Below are 17,899 nucleotides of genomic sequence, written 5' to 3' on the forward strand. Positions count from 1 at the left end.
TGAGCTTCTAAATCACTTGGAGACCTTAAAATAGCCCCATAGTGTCTGAGGATGCCTGATGCAGTGGGACCCCAAAATGTACATTTTTAATGAGAACCCCAGGAGATTCTGATGCAGGTAGCCCTGGGACCACACTTTAGGAAATGCCTCTAAAAAGGGTAGAACCAAGATAGTGTGTCTTTGAAATTTAAGAGTCCTGGTGTTCCTCCTACTGGGGGTTGGGGGGAGAAGTCTATTCTATGGTCTCTACAGCTGATCTGAATCTTCCAGGCACTGGGGCTCTCCTACTCCCTTATGCCCCAGCACCCTGACTTTGTGACTATGCAGACTACGCCACTCCCAAAGTGGCCACCATCTTGTCCCCTGCTCTCCACAGTGTCTATCTTTCAACTCATCCAAATGACACTTGATCCTTTCACTAGCCAACAGGAAAAGGCGTCTCCTGGTTCTAAAACTGCACACTCTCTGGCCACACCCTCCAGATCCTCTTTTGCATCAGCTGATCTGAGCAATTTCCGGTTCCTTGATCTGACAGTTCTGACCAACCCTCCCTCAGATGTGAGAGGGTTTCCTGGCTCTTCACTAATTGACATGCAGAGTTCACTGTCCAGTTCTAGGTTAACAACTCTACGTACGTACTTCACTGGGTACAAACAAATACAAACCCTCACCTTGGATGATGCCCCTGGAAGAGGTCTTCCACAGTGCCCCTCCTACACAACAAGACCTTTCTGTTCCTATTCAGTCATGCAGTGAATTCCACACGTGTTCATTTTACAAACCGTCTCAATCCTTACTTTAGTTTTTGTGACTGTTTGTGGCCAAAAACCTCAGAAGGTGGTTGCTTTTGTAAACCCAACAACCTCATTTTGGGCAGAAATGTACATTCCCTGACACACAGCGCTGCAGTCACTGATAAATTCTTGCTGAAATAATGACTAATAAATAAGTATGCTCAACTTCACACACTGGATGTGTTTCTGAAAAATTCTACATGACCAAATCCAAGCTTTAAATGCAGCAAGGAAACAGGACTTTGAAAGAAAACTTGAGAAGAAAACCAGCAAATGTTGTGCCCCGAATATATATTTAAAATGCTACGCTACATAGACTGAATGTTACAAAGAAATAGAGGTTCCAGTGCTCAAAAATATGAAGTAAACTAGTTGGTAATGAGAAACACACTCAAACAGAAGAACAACTCATCAATTAAGCAAAATTCATATATAATTTACAAAAGGAAGAGAAATAACTGATTTACTGTTTTTGTAAAGAGAAAAAACTAATTTATTGTTTTTTAAAAAAAATTGATGGCATTCAAGATGTGTCCTAGGTTTCAAAGGGAAAAGAAAAGAAAAGCAAAAAGAAAAAAAAAAAGAAAAGAAAGAAGAAAAGGGGCATCTGGGTGGCTCAGTCTGTTAAGCATCCGACTTGGGCTCGGGTCATGATCTCATGGTTCGGGAGTTTAAGCCCTGAGTCGGGGTCTCTGCTGTCAGTACAGAGCCCATTTGGGATTCTCTGTCTCCCTCTCTCTCTGCCCCTCCCTGGCTCTCGCGAGTACTCTATCTCCCTCTCAAGCAATAAATAAACATTAAAAAAAAAAAAAAGAAAAGAAGGGAGAAAAGAGAAGGTTGAGAATAACCAAAGTGAGATACCTCTAATGGAGCCTATGAACATCTTTAAATTTTTGTATAAGACTCAAGAGGCTTTAATATCACTTCATATTTCCACAGAACTACAGCTCTATAATAGCTTTCAAAACAATACTTGCAAATGACAAGAACCTTGCTGTTATGAAGGACTTACCTCATAACTACAGTAACTCATTCCCATTCCAAGTCCCTAGAGGTAACCTGATGCCTTAATGGGTAGTGGTGCAAATCATCCTCTCCTCAATAGAAAGGGCATTACTGCTTCTCCACTCCGCCTACACACAAACCCCAACTGAGATGTAGCTGATAGAAAACCATCGCATCAGAATTCTGTCTTAATGTAATAGCAGGAACTGAAAAGAAAAAAAAAGGAGACTAAGCACAGTGATCATCTTCCTGGAAAAGGCAGACCTTAAATTTCAATTTAAAGAAGAGAGGAATGTGAACTTGAAGAGGAGAGAACAGAGTTCTCTGGCCATTTTGATAGCTTAACGGAAGCTTGGAGGAGAGGAAGGAAAAACAGACTGCAAGAAGCAAGGAAAAGACTTTTGGCTGGAATGCCAGGTACAGACTTGGGCAAAGCCAATCAGAGGAAGGAGCATGTTAGTTACTCAAGGTCCTTGAAGACTATGGTTCATAATGGACATTTCCATAGCTATTTTACATGGTTAATTCTGTAAAGAAATTTCTTTTATCCTGTAGGTTGAAAACAACAACAAAAAGTTTCCTTATATGTTGTGCACAACAGGGCCACCAGTATAATACTTCTTTTTGAAAGTTAATATGATCATGAGTCATGAAGCATTTTGGCTTTATCTTGGGCCCATTATGGTGCCCAATTGATGAGTTTTGACTAAGATGAATGAATGTCTGGTACCAGGTCGTTATGAGATGAATTGCCGCCCCCCCCAAAAGATAACACTGGAGTTCTAACCCACAGTATCTTAGAACATGATCTTATTTGGAGATAGGGTCTTTACAGAGATAATCAAGTTAAGATGAGGTTACTAAGATGGGCCCTAATCCAATGACTAGATCCTTACAAAAAGGGAAAATCTGGGCATAGGCAGGAGCATGTCATGTAAAGATTGGGGTTAGGAGAGAGGCCTGGAACAGATTCTTCCCTCGCACCTCCAGAGGGAGCATGGCTCTGCCAACACCTTGATCTTGGACTTCTCTTTCAGGCCTGTGAGAAATAAATTTCTCTTGTTTAAGAACTCAGTTTATAAAATTTTGTTACAGCAGCCCTAGCAAACTAATTACACAAGTGCAACAGTAGTTTTGCTTGGACCAGGTTGTTCTGATAATAATTAGTAAAATACAAATTTAGCCAAAAATTATTTTTAAAGAAAAAAATTAACATGTTACTCCCTGGATGCTATTTCTATTTTACCATGGCTCTTGTCTCCTCACTTCAGACTTACAGCCAAGCCTTAGCGATTCAAAATACAAAAAATGACTAAGGAAGTATTGATGACACAGATACATGAAGGATGCCTACCCAAACAGAATCAAATAAAATACTTAGTCAAGACTGAGCCTTTAATCTAAAACCTTCTGGTCAAAGCTATGAATCAGACCTACGTTCACTTCGTTTCCTTCTTTGTCTAACCTGTTTTGATGGTGCAAATAAGTATCATTATTATCTGGTTTGAGTTTCATTTTCTTCCAATTCCTTCTGTGTACCTTTTGGTAAAAGAGCCAACAAAGGATTCTATAGATGAGGGGTCTGCAAACTACTGTCCACAGGCCAAATCCCATCTGCCACTTGCTGGAACACAGCCATGTCCATTTGTATATGCATTATCTATGGCTGCTTTTGAGCTACAAAGGCAGTGCTGAGTACCTGTAAGAGAGACCTTATGGACTGCAAAGACTAAAATATTCACTATCAGGCTCTTCACAGAAAAACATCTGCTGAGCCTAGCTACCCACAGTGCTATGAAATGTATGAGCAACTCCTATGTAAACCTTTCCTGACTGTTTACCTTGATTGTCAACAATCCCAATTCCACTAATATTTTCCATTCCTAATCCACACATTGAACTAGAGAACGATGAAAAGAAGATCCCCTTTGAACTTGAAATAGCATCTTTTTTGCTTGAATTTGTCTTAATGCTCTCTAGTTTTCCACATCCCTTTTAAAGAATTAAAACCAAATTTGGCAAGGAATTGATGCCAGGAAAGTGGAAGATATACTTTCTTTTCTTCTCTACTCTGCCTTAGTACCCCAGTAAGCAGCTCAATATGGTCAGATAAAGGGTAGAAGAAATCTAAGGTGACAATCAACACAATGACAAAATTGATCAGACAACTCAGAATCTTATTTCTACCATGGAATCAAATCAAACGTACCCAGAAATCAAACAGTCTAAATTCAGGTCATCTGGAACATGACAGCTGTAGGTTAAACATGTTGTTACTATGAACTTCTCAAATACCTGCCCTTCATATGGCATTAATTCCCACCTTATATACTTATTTATATACCTGCCCCAGAGCCCCTATTGGACTGCAAAGTTGAGAATAGGACCGTTTATGTATTATTTTCAAGGCCTAACATAGCGGTTGGTCCATAATGGACTCTAAAAAATTAAATGAATGAATAATGATCCAAGCTGGATTTGTTTGAAAAGATCCCAAACTGCACTGTCAGGATATATGGGTTCTAGTCCTGGTTTTGTTATAAATAAGCGGTGTGATATTGAAACATTCTGACCTCTAAAATAAGGACTTGGAAAAGCTGGTATCTTAAGATTCTTTTAGCACTAATAGTCTACGTTTGTTTTTGTTTTTTTGTGGTACACATGATATAACAGACATTATTTCATATCACTTCATCCAAAACACTAGTATCATCACATCACTGGATTCATTGAGGGTTAATTTTCATGCTGTAGACACAGAAAGAATCGATGATGGTCTCCGACAGACACTTGCCCACAAGGCAACTGAGAACCTTAAAATACATAAAAAGAGAAATGTTCCATGTGAACTACTGTGACTGAAATATCTTAATTATAAAAAAGGGGAATAAATTGGTCGTTCACATTTTTCAAGAACACAGAGAAGCATGTCCTGGAGGGGCCTTCCGCACAGCGGGGTTGTAAAGTCTTCACTGTGGTTTCTTCTATACAGGAACTTAACCTAGAAACCACAGAGCAAATTCTGCATGCTGTAATAAGTCAGGCAGGAAGGGGCTAAAAATATGTAAATTTGTCTACCCACAGCCAATTATACCAAAAAAAAAAAAAAAAAAAAAAAAAGAAAGAAAGAAAGAAACGATAAAACAAATTTAGAGGGCAAGGGAGGGCATTAATAATTAGAATGTGTGGGTTTTCTAGATCACTGATATTTTAAACTAGATTGATTTCCCAAGTCAGTAATCATGATTTCATAAATGCTTCAAGAAGCAATAAAATAGGTGGAAAAATGAACCCTAAGAGACAAGAAATTAAAAACAAAAGAGATGATAGCTGGTAGATTCCAGTTTATTTTGTCCGAATGTAATGTGAAGCATACCATCCCTAAAAGCCCACTTATTCAGAAAATGATTTTTAAAAACCTCATATGAAAACACAGTTACAAGGATGTGCCACACTTGGAACAGCCAAGACTTTTAAGGTAAGGTGGTGGAGAACTAAGAATCAGAAGACTGAGACTTTTCAAGCTGTGAGACATTGGACAAATCACTCACTGTCTCTGGATTTTAATTTCCTTGTGGGTCAGTTAAAGAGGTTGCACTAGATAGCATCTAAGATCCTTCCAACTCCAAATACAAAAGGCTCCTTAAATAAATGTCTCCTAAACATTCCCACAGAATATAGGTAGTAACTATTCTAGGACAAGTAGTTCCAAGATCAAGTAATCCTAGGAAATGATGAAATGCACAAAGCTGGACAAATGTCTTTATTGCAGGACTTCTCAGAGACTTTTTTATGCTAATTTATACCGTTACTCTCCCAGACAATACCATATAGTATGTAGTGTTTCCCAAGTTTCTTTGAACACTGAATATTTTAGTTCTTGGAACACTTTCAACATTTAATAGAATCCGAGTATCTTAGTGAACACAATTTGGGGAAAGCAGCTTTAAACAATACACTTCATGAATTTAAAATCAGACGCTGAAAAGCAAAATGGTTACATAATAGTTTAGGGCATCCATTTCAGAAACCGTAATATCACTACAGTGTCGACATGTCACAAAGCACTTTATCTTACATTAACTCATTGACCCTTCACTCTAGAAGTCAGGGATGGAGAGAAGAATCATTTCCATTTTACCAACGAGCACTCAGTTTCACTTCTAGATCTTTCTCATCACAAAGTATTTTCTGCTAATGAACAGAATGATCCATCTTCCACCACTATTATCATTCCAGGCTTTCCTTGACCCATCTTCCAACGTGCTCTTGTGTAAACTGACTTGTTAGGTGACACTCTAAGGAAAGAGAGAAGCAGACAGAGCCCCTGTGCCAAGTACTGTGCTAAGAACTGTCACATACATGATTCACCTAATCATCTCAATAACATTAACTATTACATCTAGTTTTGCCTCTGAGGAAAGTAAGACCAAGAAAGTTTAAGCAATGTGTTCACAGGGAGCCTGGGTGGCTCAGTCAGTTGAGCATCCGACTTTGGCTCAGGTCATGATCTTGCGGTCTGTGAGTTCGAGCCCTGTGTCGGGCTCTGTGCTGACAGCTCAGAGCCTGCAGCCTGCTTCAGATTCTGTGTCTCCTTCTCTTTCTCTGCCCCTCTCCTGCTCATGCTCTCTCTGTCTCTCAAAAATAAATAAAAATGTTAAAAAAAAAAACATTAAAAAGAATTAAAAGAAAAAGAAATGTGTTCTCTATAACTGTGAACTAATAAATGATAAAGATCCACACCCATATCCACTTTTTTTTCTGTAAAAGCAATACATGAGATCCTTCCCGCTGATGGAATGGAGAGAGAAGCCCTGGAAGCTGGGTAAGGATCCAGGTTATATATCCATTCTCTCAGGGATTTGGAGTGAACAAATGAAACTGTCCAGGTTCTGTGAAATGAGGACAAGAGGAAATACCTCACAGAGGTGTTGTAGAATAGAGACGATGAAATGTAAAAGTACTCAGCCATAGGTCCAGTGCACAGAGAGGACCCAATAAATTTAGCCCCTTCCCTTCAGAACTCACATGCTTTGTGAGGAGAAATAATTAGATAGTTCAGATGCTAAGACACTAAACAGAACGAAAGGCAGAGAAAGACATATGGGTGTATCTGGAATGGTGTGTAAAGGCTCCTGGAGGAGAGGTCTTAACAAAGCGGTGATGGTGAGAAAGATAGCACTGACAGAGCCAGAAATCCACCTGATTTTCTACTCTGCAGTGAAAAAGAATCTAAGCTTGGACCCAAGAAGGAAGGAAGGAAGGAAGGAAGGAAGGAAGGAAGGAAGGAAGGAAGGGAGGAAGGAAAAGGAAAGGAAGGAGGGAAGCCGGCCGGCGAGTTGGTCCAAGAAGTGATGGAGTTGGGATCCACACCCATTTCCACCTTTTTTTCTTCAAAAGCAACTCAGATATTCTGAAACAGTTTGACAGTGTATTTTAAAACTTAAGCTGGACTTGTGGTTCAGTTAAAAAAAAATCAGTATTTTATTTTGGTTTGTGGTTCATGGTTCGTTGAAGTCTGTTTGAAATATGATTTGATTTACACAAATATTATAACAGTGAAGATAGGGAGGTATAAACTATACAAGAGCCACATCTGTATAATTATAACCACCTGAGCATTTACTGCCTGCCAGACACATTATCTCATTTAATCCTCCCAGCAGCCCTACAAGGTAACATCCTGAAACTGCTCCACCTTCAAGATCTTGACCCCAGAACGTCCTCTCAAATTTCTCCTTCCTTCACTCCAAAGGACTTGTCTTTTTATCTTATTACAACCCGCATGCCCTTCCCTGTTCCCAAAGCTTATTATGTCTTTTCATTTCACCTGTCTCTTTAACCTCCATAACAGTGCTCTCAATTTTTGTACAGATTCACCTTAGCAATGCCAAACCCTCTTTACCCAGATTCTTTTCCCCCATTTATTGCTGGAAAAGGGTCAAAATATCTTGCCAACTCAGACTATTGAACTCCCAGAGGCCCTCACTACAGCTCAGTCATCTTTTTACTTGATTTGAATACTCACCAAATTCCCAAAAGTAATTATTCCAAATCTTCTGTCATACTCTTTAAGCCTAGAATTACAATCCCTCCCCCACCATCTCTTTTTCAATCTTAACAGATGACCTAGCCTCTTTACTGAAATGTAAGCTTTTTAAAGGACTGAGTTTCACTGTTCTTCCTACTTCTCCTTGACATCCCTAGCATTCCCAACCTCCTCCTTCCAGTTATCATTGACCTGAAACTCACTCAGACCCCTTTCCTTTAAGACTAACCTTGCGTCAATCTTTCTTAAAGATCTATTTCCACCTATTCCCTCTGTTTTCTATTATCTTGCTCTACCCTACATCCATAGTCAAATACTAAGATAACCCTCCCTCAAGGCTGTCTGAAGGGACTCTTTCCTTTGGACACCTAATTTCTCTAAAGACACACCCTCCTCCCTTATTCACTCCTTAAACCCTCTGGAATGTGCTTTCTACAACCCTCACACCTGCCTTCCCTTCCCTGCCCCACCACACACAAACTACTCTATTGAAACTTCTGTTTCAAAGGCTTTCAAAGACCTCCCAATAGATTATTTCCAATAGCCTTTTACTCAGCCTCTGTCTTCCCTGACCTCCAAGAAACCTGTTAACAGAGCTGACCATCTTTTCTTGAAGCTTTGTTCTTCTTGGGCTTTTGTGACACTCTGGATTCCCCCAACATTTCCCGCTACAGAATCTTTGTTTCCCCAGGTCTATCCAGACTCCTCTGGACACACTGTTTCCCCGGAGTGCTTTCACCTATACGCAGTGCTCCACCTCTTAAGTTTCAGGAGGTTCTGAGTATTGTGTCCACAGCTCCAATTCTACCTGGGGAGGGTAATGTGTGACAGGGTGCTGGGCAAACCGAGCTCACTGGCTTTCCTCAGAAATTTTTAGTGTGGTAGGATGAACATCCTAACCCCTGAAGCACCCTGTCCGCCCATCTTCCGTACTTCTGTTGAAGTGAAGTGGGAGATCTTTTAACAAAATGAATGTACTTGCCATGCTATAGATGGTATTGATGACTACACAGCATAGATGACATGTACCATCAAGGAAAAGATTTGCTGTATAAATGCTGCACTCCAGAGAATGTGGGGGTCTAGTCAAACATGAAAATCCATGCGCCCATGTGACACAGCCTCTATACCGACTTTAGGGCAATCCCAGGAGGAGAGTAGTAAAAAAAAAAAAAAAAAAAAAAAAAAAAAAAAAAGTTTACAACCATCTCCTTGCTGCAAAGTGTGTTCATACAGTGGTTCACACTGTGGGCGCTACTAGCCCTTGAGGCTGGACGATTCTTCCTTAATGAGACTGACTTGCACACGCAAGGGCCTTTTGCATCCCTGGTGTCTGAGCATTGGAATTTAGCACACCCTTCCCCCTACTTATTTTAACACATAAAAAAATGTAGAAAATCTCTGTATCAGAATGGTGGGGTTCTTCCTTACCACTGAGACCAGAGCAAGCAAGGCTGCAGTGACTCTTCATTTTCCTAATCATCTAAAACTAGAAACCTAGGATCTTTTACTAAGCAACCTCCCATCCAGTCAACAGCCATTGTCGTCAATTTTTGTGTGTGCAGAATCTTAAATCCATCCCATCTAATACATCCACACTGCCACTACTCCCTTTTACAACTTTATTTCAACTAGGGCCCCACCTGCTAAACTCAGGCTCTCCCATCCAGCCATTCTAGCAAACTAGACCCTATCCCCCTCTGCCCTCCAACCTTTACCCTGCAGTCTGGCCATCCTGAATTGCTCACTCTTCCCCTAATAAAGCCCATGCTTTCTATCTTCCATCTTTGTTGTAATGTTCCTTCCACCTGAAATGTCACCGTCCGTGATGTAACCAACGATCCCATCTCCTGAGTTAGAAATTTGGCATCATCTTTAAGTTCTTCTTCTCCTTCCACATGTGGTCATAAAATCTTTTGGAGGACACAGATCCCTTTGGCAAGCTGATGAAAGCTGGGAACCTCTCCCCAGGTTTTACATTTTACATACAATTTTAGGGGCTTTATGTATTCAAATGTCTATAAAATTTGGTTGTTCCTCTTGTCTACAATTTAACTGCCTTCTTCTGGGTCCTCACTATCTCCCATCTATTTTAACAGCTAGCTGACTGGTTTCCCTGCACAGCCTCTCCCCTGATGCAGTGTATCCCCTGTATGCCACCAGCTTACTTCCTACAGAATGATGTCTGTTCCCAAAACCACTTAAGTTAGGTTACATACTCAATAATTATTTAACTCTATGTTTTGGAGTCTGTTAAACTTCCAGTTAAACTAAAGAACACATCCACTCCCTTGGAATTGGTCTGATGCATCTGACCTATAAAACTGAGAACACACAGAGAGAAAGTAAAGACAATGTCATTTCTAGAATCTTTCACTAGGTAGGATTGGTTTGATCACGAATGGTCTTCCAAAATGGCCATTTGGGGCAGTTGTCTGAAGGGGGAGAGACAGCTTGTCTTCGAACACAGCTGAAGGAAATTCTACGTGATGAGAATGACATGAAGAAAACAACATGATGTAATAATCTGAGATAATACAAAACACAAAGCTACATATTTGCGCTCAGCCTGCGTACACAGCACCGAAACAATGAGACTTGAGCAGATGTTGTAAAGTGACCTACCAACTAGCACAGTAAGAACCAGACAAGGCAATACTGCTTTCCTTCTCTCTCTCAGCCCCCACCTCTTCCTTCCTCCCTCAGGCTCCCTCCTCCTCTCACTCTGGAGCCTCGCAGCCTCTACACGGTGCACATCTAAAACTCCCCTGATATACTGAAAATCCCCCTGGGTTACACAGTAACAACAGCTTCTAAAGTGCTGACATTATCTGAACAGTGTATTTCTTACTGAAACCTCATGTTCCATTATAAATTAAAGACGACTGTAAAGAAGCCACACCTCCCACTCCACTGCCCTTTCAAAAAGCTAAAACTAAAAAGGAAGTATGTGATGAAGATAGTCATGAGCATTCATAATAAAATAAATCCAAAGGATTCTGACATAAGTAGAACAGTCTCGTTTTTCACATTTTACGTAGAAGTTAAATGTGGGGGAATCTGCCCCCAAAGCAGCTATGTTTAAGTGCAACTGTAAGTCAAATGAAAACAGAGACGATAATGGTCAATTCCTCAATATTTAGGATAGCTACTTTCTGGAAAAATAATCTAGGATAAAAAATTTCATATATATAGCTACATTTTCCCCTTACTGACTCATGTAGATAAACTGGTGTAGATAAATGTTTTTAAAACATCAGAACATACAAAGCGTATTTTAAGTGTGTTTAAAATAGGAAAATATTGGGGTGCCTGAGTGGCTCAGTCAGTTAAGCATCTAACTCTTGACTTCAGCTCAGGTCATGATCTCATGGTTTGTGGGTTTTGAGTCCCACATCAGGCTCTGCACTGATAGTGAAGAGCCTTCTTGGGATTCTCTATCTCCTCTCTGCCTCTCTCTTTCAAAATAAATAAACTTAAAAACAAAAAGAAAGGAGTCAGTTAAAAAAATAAAATAGTTGGGGCCCTGGCTGGCTCAGTCGGTTAAGCATCCGACTTTGGCTCAGGTCATGATCTTGCACCTCGTGAGTTCAAGTCCCGCGTCGGGGTCTGTGCTGACAGCTCAGAGCCTGGAGCCTGCTTCAGATTCTGTGTGTGTGTCTCTCTTTGCCCCTTCCCTGCTCTCTCTCTCCAAAATAAACATTTAAAAAATTACAAATAAAAAAATAAAAATAAATGAAACAGGAAAATACTAAGTTCATAAATATAAAAAAACTATGCATCAGTAAAAGTGATTTCCAAAAAGATGCTATTAATAATTTTCAGTAAAAATAAGAATAGAAATTCATAAAACATAGGAAAGGACCACATCTCAAGGCTCAGGCACAGAAACAAATAATGCCTATATGCTACTTGCTGAAATTCTCAATGACATCAATTTCTTGGATGTTCACAAGTTTTAGACATTAAAAATAATACAATTTTCTAAGTTTTTTTCATTTTTCATTTATTTTTTTCTTGACAACCAAAGAATTATATATTTATTGTGGGAAGCAAGGACTGGAAGGCTGAAAAAAATGTAAACAATCTCTCAAAATAAGTCATTAGTGATTCTGCCTACCAACAGGAAAATATTTGTTAATATTTTGGCAATTTCCCTCCAGTCCTTTTTTTAAAATTCATTTTTGAGACTGTAGCGTATGTACAATTAACAAATATGAATATAATCTTCTACTATAGTGTTTATACTACAGTGTTTTGAAATTCTATATGTTTAAATAAATAAGGTGGAATCAAAACATCATTCTATTTATTAGGGTACTACTCTGTATCACATCAAGTTTTTCTGTCCCTGATGCCATTTAATAAGTGTTAAATAACAATAGCTATATTGATGCTAAGTGAAATAAGTCAGCAAGAGAAAGACAAATATCATATGATTTCATTCATGTGGAATTTAAGATACAAAACAGATGAACATAAGGGAAAGGAAGCAAAAATAATATAAAAACAGAGAGGGAGACAAAACATAAGACTCTTAAATACAGAGAACTAAAGGTTGCGAGAGCGAAGTGGGGGATGGGCTAAATGGGTGATGGGCATTAAGGAAGACACTTGGGATGAGCATTGGGTGTTATATGTAAGTGATGAATAACTGAATTCTACTTCTGAAATTATTATTTCACTATATGTTAACTAACTTGGGTTTAAATGTAAAAAATAAGCAAGCTTAAAACAAAAACAATAGCTATATTGGTTCATTACCTGAACACAGAATTTAGTTTGCTCCATTTAATTTTTCACCTTGTCTTTACTCCAGAAAAAAGCTTGCTTTCTTGCTCATGGTAAGTCTATCCTATTTCAAAATTTACTAAGCTTTTAGAATGTGTTAAGCAAAGCATTCTCTACAGATGTGAGTTTAAAAACAAACACCCACCAAACACCTACAGACGTCCGAGGACAAAAAAAAAAAAAATGTTTATTTTTCTGAGTAATGCAGAGATGGCGTCTTTGAAAACCAAATATACAAACAAGACAAAGGAAAGAATTCAGGAAATCATCATGCATATACTAATAATCAAATCTGTTCTCAAATTAAAAGGTAGCAATTCTCACTGATAAAAGTGATCAATGCTTTTTTTTTCCTTCTCCAAACATATATTTGCATAAATAAAGACATGAAGATTGAAGGCTTTCTTTCCCCAAAGAGAAGGCAAACTCTGCTAATAAGAGCACAATACAGAAATAGTTGTTTTAAAATATGGTGGAATGCACTTTTCTACTTTTGTGGTTCCTTCCTTCCTTCTTTCCTTCCTCTCTTTCTTTTTCTTTCCTTCCAGTGGTTAAAGAATCTCATCTTCAAGCTCCAGGTCCTTACCATTTTGGAGGCTGTCCCCACTTTCTAAACATAGTCCATTCTTAGAGGCTGTGTCAAGGTCTCCTAGATCACACAGAGCCTCTCAGGACAACCCGCTGTTGCTTGCTCTGTGGGGACATTAATAATAATAGCACCTCCCAGAAGGATTGAGAGCAACAACCCTGTGGAATGGGCACTACTCTCTCCTTAACAGAAACAGAGACGTAGACAGGTTAAGGGGAAAGCATTCAAGTGGGAGAGCCAGCACATAAGCCAGGGTCTTTCAATTAGGCTGAGCAACAGTTAAAGAAGTTACAAGGGGAAATCTGCCTTATCATCAGGGTTCAAAGTATAGGCTACGGGGCAAAATTTTAGTGGAAAAAGTAGGAATAATAGGGCTTATCATTATGATTTTTTATATTTATACGATTTATATGATATTTTATGAATTTTAGTTGTAAGAAGTCCAGGAGACAGGGTTGCTGGACTGAGCGAATAAAAATACACAATACTACACAATATTTGGGACATACGTATACTAAGAAATTATTCATGGTTTACCTGAAATTCAAATTTAACTTGGCATCCTATATGTTATCTGACAACCCTAGAGTAAAGGCCTTTACGAAACAAACAAAAAAACACGAATAAATTACAGAGCTACACTTCCCAAAGCTGAAATCTGGGACGCTCTGTGTGCCACATGTCTTTGGGAGGCCAAGTAAAGGGAAGTGTAGTGGGGCTACAGCTGGGCTTCCTTCTCCTTCTCCTGGTGGCAGACACAGCCTTGATGGCAGAGACCTAGCTTTCACCAGCTAGGCCACTGAAATTCACTGCCTCCAAATTCCTGACCCTTCTCTACTTTCTATGGATGTTGTGAAGATTAAATATAGTTGAGGTTGGGAAGGAATATCATCTATATATCTTTAAATACTTATTTTTGGTGGAGTGCTTTGGAAACATATTCTCAGAAACGTGGGAAAGACAGACTCCCCCCCCCCACCCCCCCACGCACACACACCACCAAGAAAGGGCTTGAAAAGTATTGCCAATAGATGGGAAGCCCAGTTGACATCAGTCTCTAAAGGGAAGAATGAACGAAAACAAGAGATGTGTTCAAAACCCGAAGTGAACTACAGAAAATGTAGTGAGCTGCCAAAAGGGATGCCCAGCAGAAAAAGTGGGTGATCACAGATGGAGAATTCTGTACTTTTCAAATGGCTATGGATACATGTTTAAAACACAGTTCCTTGATTCATAAATTCTACTGAATCACCAAGACGCTGAGATAGCTTAAAAAAAAAAAAGTGTAGGACCTTACTTACGCACGCCAATTTAATTTTCTGCTACCTTCCCCTAAACTGCCAATCTCTGTGGCCTGAGTATGTTTACCTTCTTCTCAAAGCAACAAACCGGGAGTAGCTGAGTGTTCATTTAAATATTTCTTTTTTTTTTTTTAAGTATTTCTATGCACAACTTTAATCTTCAAACTTAACAAAACCCAATCTACTACACATCGATTGCTGTGAACAGAAAGTGCTTGAAGAGGATTAATCAACAGCTTTGTATGTCATCCTCCAACAAGGCCAAACACTGAATCACTGTTGGATTCTTCACGTGCAGCTACACCCAGTTAATCTTCAAGAAAGCAGCAAACTATGTAAATCTACTTAAACTGGGGAGATAAGTACTTCACTCATCAAAAGTTAGCAACACTTAACAAGTACAGCTATTTGCTGGCAATATCATTTGTAAAGAAAAAGACACACACACAAATTCTTGTGTTGACCCTTCTACCTCAAAGGCCCCAATGCAAATCACTAGGGCATACAGCAAGAAAGGAATTGCTACCTGCCAGTTTGTAAAAGCCAAATTACAGGACATAACTGAGTCAACTACCCCGAGAAGGCAGTTCTAAAGTGGAAGTCACAAAACATGGAGAGAGAAGTGGCTAATAAAAGAATTCAAAGAAAAATCGAAATATTCATTTTCTCTATTTCAAGGCTGTAGCATAAAGCATTTTCTTTTTTTGAAACACAATAAAATAGGTTCACAGCTACAGAGGTCCTGATAAATGTTTTTTGTTTAGACTGTGGGGGCACTTTCATACAGACTGGATATGCTTAAGAAATACTGTGTATCTGAAAGTCATAGGCAACAATAACAGGATGTACACACTTCTCCACCAAGACTTGAATAAACCATCTTTGTTCACATACTGCCTACTGGGTTATCACTTCACTCAAAGCCTCTCACTTTGACCTGAGCCAAGCAGGTGTACTTCTAATGTGCTCCTAGGCCTGCGATGCAGGAAAATCCTGTTTATCCGAGATGATGACAGACATCAGTGCTTTTTGATGCCCTCGATATACTACATGGGGCAGGAGGGAGATGAGCACTGAACTAAAACTGCCTGACTCCTATACATGTAGAAATACAAACTTTTTAAAGACATTGTACAGTCTCCACTGAAACAATACTTTGACACAAATGCTGCTTTCAAATATCACGAACCCATCATCCATATCATCCATTCACCTCATTCTTTGCTTCCAACCTCACAACCTCCACCCTTTCCCTTCAAAAAAAAAAAAAAAAAAAAAAAGAGGCAGGAGGAATCCCTAAACTGAACTTTGGAGATGAGAAAGGCAATAGGCAGTGATGCAGATGAGCTCCGTGTGAGTTTCTATTGACATGTGCACATAAGCAGGCAGTTGCAGTGTGGTGGTTTTAAGAGATTGACTGCCAGGGTCTATCTAAATCCTGCCTTTGGGTTGTACAGACTGGACAAGTTACTTAAGCTATGCCTCAGTTTTCTTAACTGCAAAGGAGATATTATTACCCGCTTCATAGGACTGTCAAGATGACTAAAATTAGTTAATCCACCTAAAGCACTTAACACATTGACCAGCAGGCAGTGAGGTGCTCAGTGATGGTTAGCTACTACTAACATATATGGAAAAAAATGATTTTCATATCATTTTCCAAAGGTGACTTTTAGGTATTCCTCATATTCAACTTTTTCTTTAGGCAAATTATTTGAAATCAGCTATATTTCTAGATTAAAATCAAACCACATTAGACACCTAAAGTTTACCTATTCTTTCATCAGAATGAACAAATTAATATGAACTGAAAGGTGCAAGCTTAACATCGCAAAATCTTACAAAAAGCATTAACTGCACTTCTCGTTTAGACGAAGCCAGGATGAGATCACAAAGTCACTCATGGTAACCAGGTCCCCACGCTGGAAGTGTGCTTTCCCAGTGAATGGCTAAATACTAACAAAAGAAACCTTTGACTCAAATACCACTGGTACCCGGGGTCTTGTGTCTGTATAATGCCTACACATTCATTTCTTTCTTTGCCTATAGAAAAAAGAAAGTCTGTTTGTTTTTCTGATTCAGTCAGCCCTTTTAGTCTCTGAATCTAAGGAGAGCCCAGTGAAAAGAAGAGCATCTTATCAGCGTGCTCCAGACCAGCAGGCTGTCCCCCTCTACACACAAAACCTCCAGCCCCTCACAGCAAAAGGGCCTCGCCCTCAGAGCCTTTTCCCCATTTCAGAGCTAACACCCCGCCGGGTTTTGACAATAAATAAATGAATACACAAGGCCTTTACATAATTAGCCATCTTTTCAGGTAGAGAGGGGTGGGGGGGGGAGGGTTCAGGAGAAGAATATTTATTGTGAATTGGCATCATGGGTGAAGCTGATGTAAGTGTGCTAGATCCCAGTACATTTATTTTAAATGAGGCCACACGAAATGACTTTAGAGATGCCTGGTTTTGAATCTAGACAATTTTAGCATTATACTTCAGACAAGTCAGAAATGCACTTTTTTTTCACGAAAAAAAAAAAAAAGAGAGAGCGCTTTTCTTAAACCAGGTAAAAGTTACATTGACTTGGGCAACCAGGGCATTCAGACAAGGGTGTGTTTACTGCCTTTTCAAGGGAAAGCTAACAAGTAAAAGAACCAAAGACTGGAAAACAATACTTTGTGACACCATAACTGTTTGATCAAATTAGCCCTACTTTGACATGTACTTATGCTAAGACATACCCCCCACCAAATGACTTTGAGAACAAAAAGGACTAAATATAATCAATAATCCTGTGAATGTCTTTAGGAAAGCCACCAGGCATCACCAGGCATCTGTCATGATCTTAACAGAGCCACGGTCTGGATGGAAGGATAGAGTTCACTTGTATCATTATTGGGATAATAACTTAATTGATTTGTCTCCGTAGCTAAGGATGTAGACAAGAGATTTATTATGGAAGAAAAATATCTGCAATCGTGTTTTTGTTTTCTCAACAAGCCTCTTTCCACTGACCTCTAAATCAGTTTAACCTTTTCTAAACAGACCTGCACATTTTTTACATAATTTAAAGCTAGGTTTTGTTATTGCTGCTGCTGAAAGGCTCTGTGAGATTTATCACAACATGGCTTCAGTAACCTTCTTTTAAAAACAAAGATGAAAAACAAAACAAAAGGCCAAAACTATAAGCTCCCAGCTCCACTCCTATTTCCCGGCAGGGGATTTCGATCTGACCACTAAAGTGCCTTTGGAGTTCAATCTGTTAAAAAATGTATGAAACGGTATTAAAATAGGAAAAGGCATGTGTATGACTCAGGCTTATCCAAGTATCTCTGCAACTAGGATGTCACAGGATTTCCCTGTGCTTCTGAAAACTA

At 39.3% G+C, this 17,899-nt stretch overlaps 1 protein-coding gene across 13 annotated transcripts in view; it reads right to left on the bottom strand.

The window, feature by feature from the left end:
• Window positions 1-17,899, bottom strand: part of RBMS1 (RNA binding motif single stranded interacting protein 1) — a 214,967-nt gene that overhangs the window by 110,317 nt on the left and 86,751 nt on the right. Inside the window, exon 1 of one of the 13 annotated variants that reach the window (XM_042948938.1) lies at window positions 1,807-2,816. The exons of the other annotated variants lie outside the window; for them this stretch is intronic. Coding sequence (XP_042804872.1) covers window positions 1,807-1,833 — 27 coding nt within the window. The 5' untranslated portion in view covers window positions 1,834-2,816. Of the gene's footprint in view, window positions 1-1,806; window positions 2,817-17,899 lie in introns of those variants that run through there. 13 annotated transcript variants of the gene reach the window in all.

This window comes from Panthera leo, chromosome C1 (genome assembly GCF_018350215.1).
Source record: "Panthera leo isolate Ple1 chromosome C1, P.leo_Ple1_pat1.1, whole genome shotgun sequence".
In the NCBI taxonomy this organism is placed as follows: Eukaryota; Metazoa; Chordata; class Mammalia; order Carnivora; family Felidae; genus Panthera; species Panthera leo.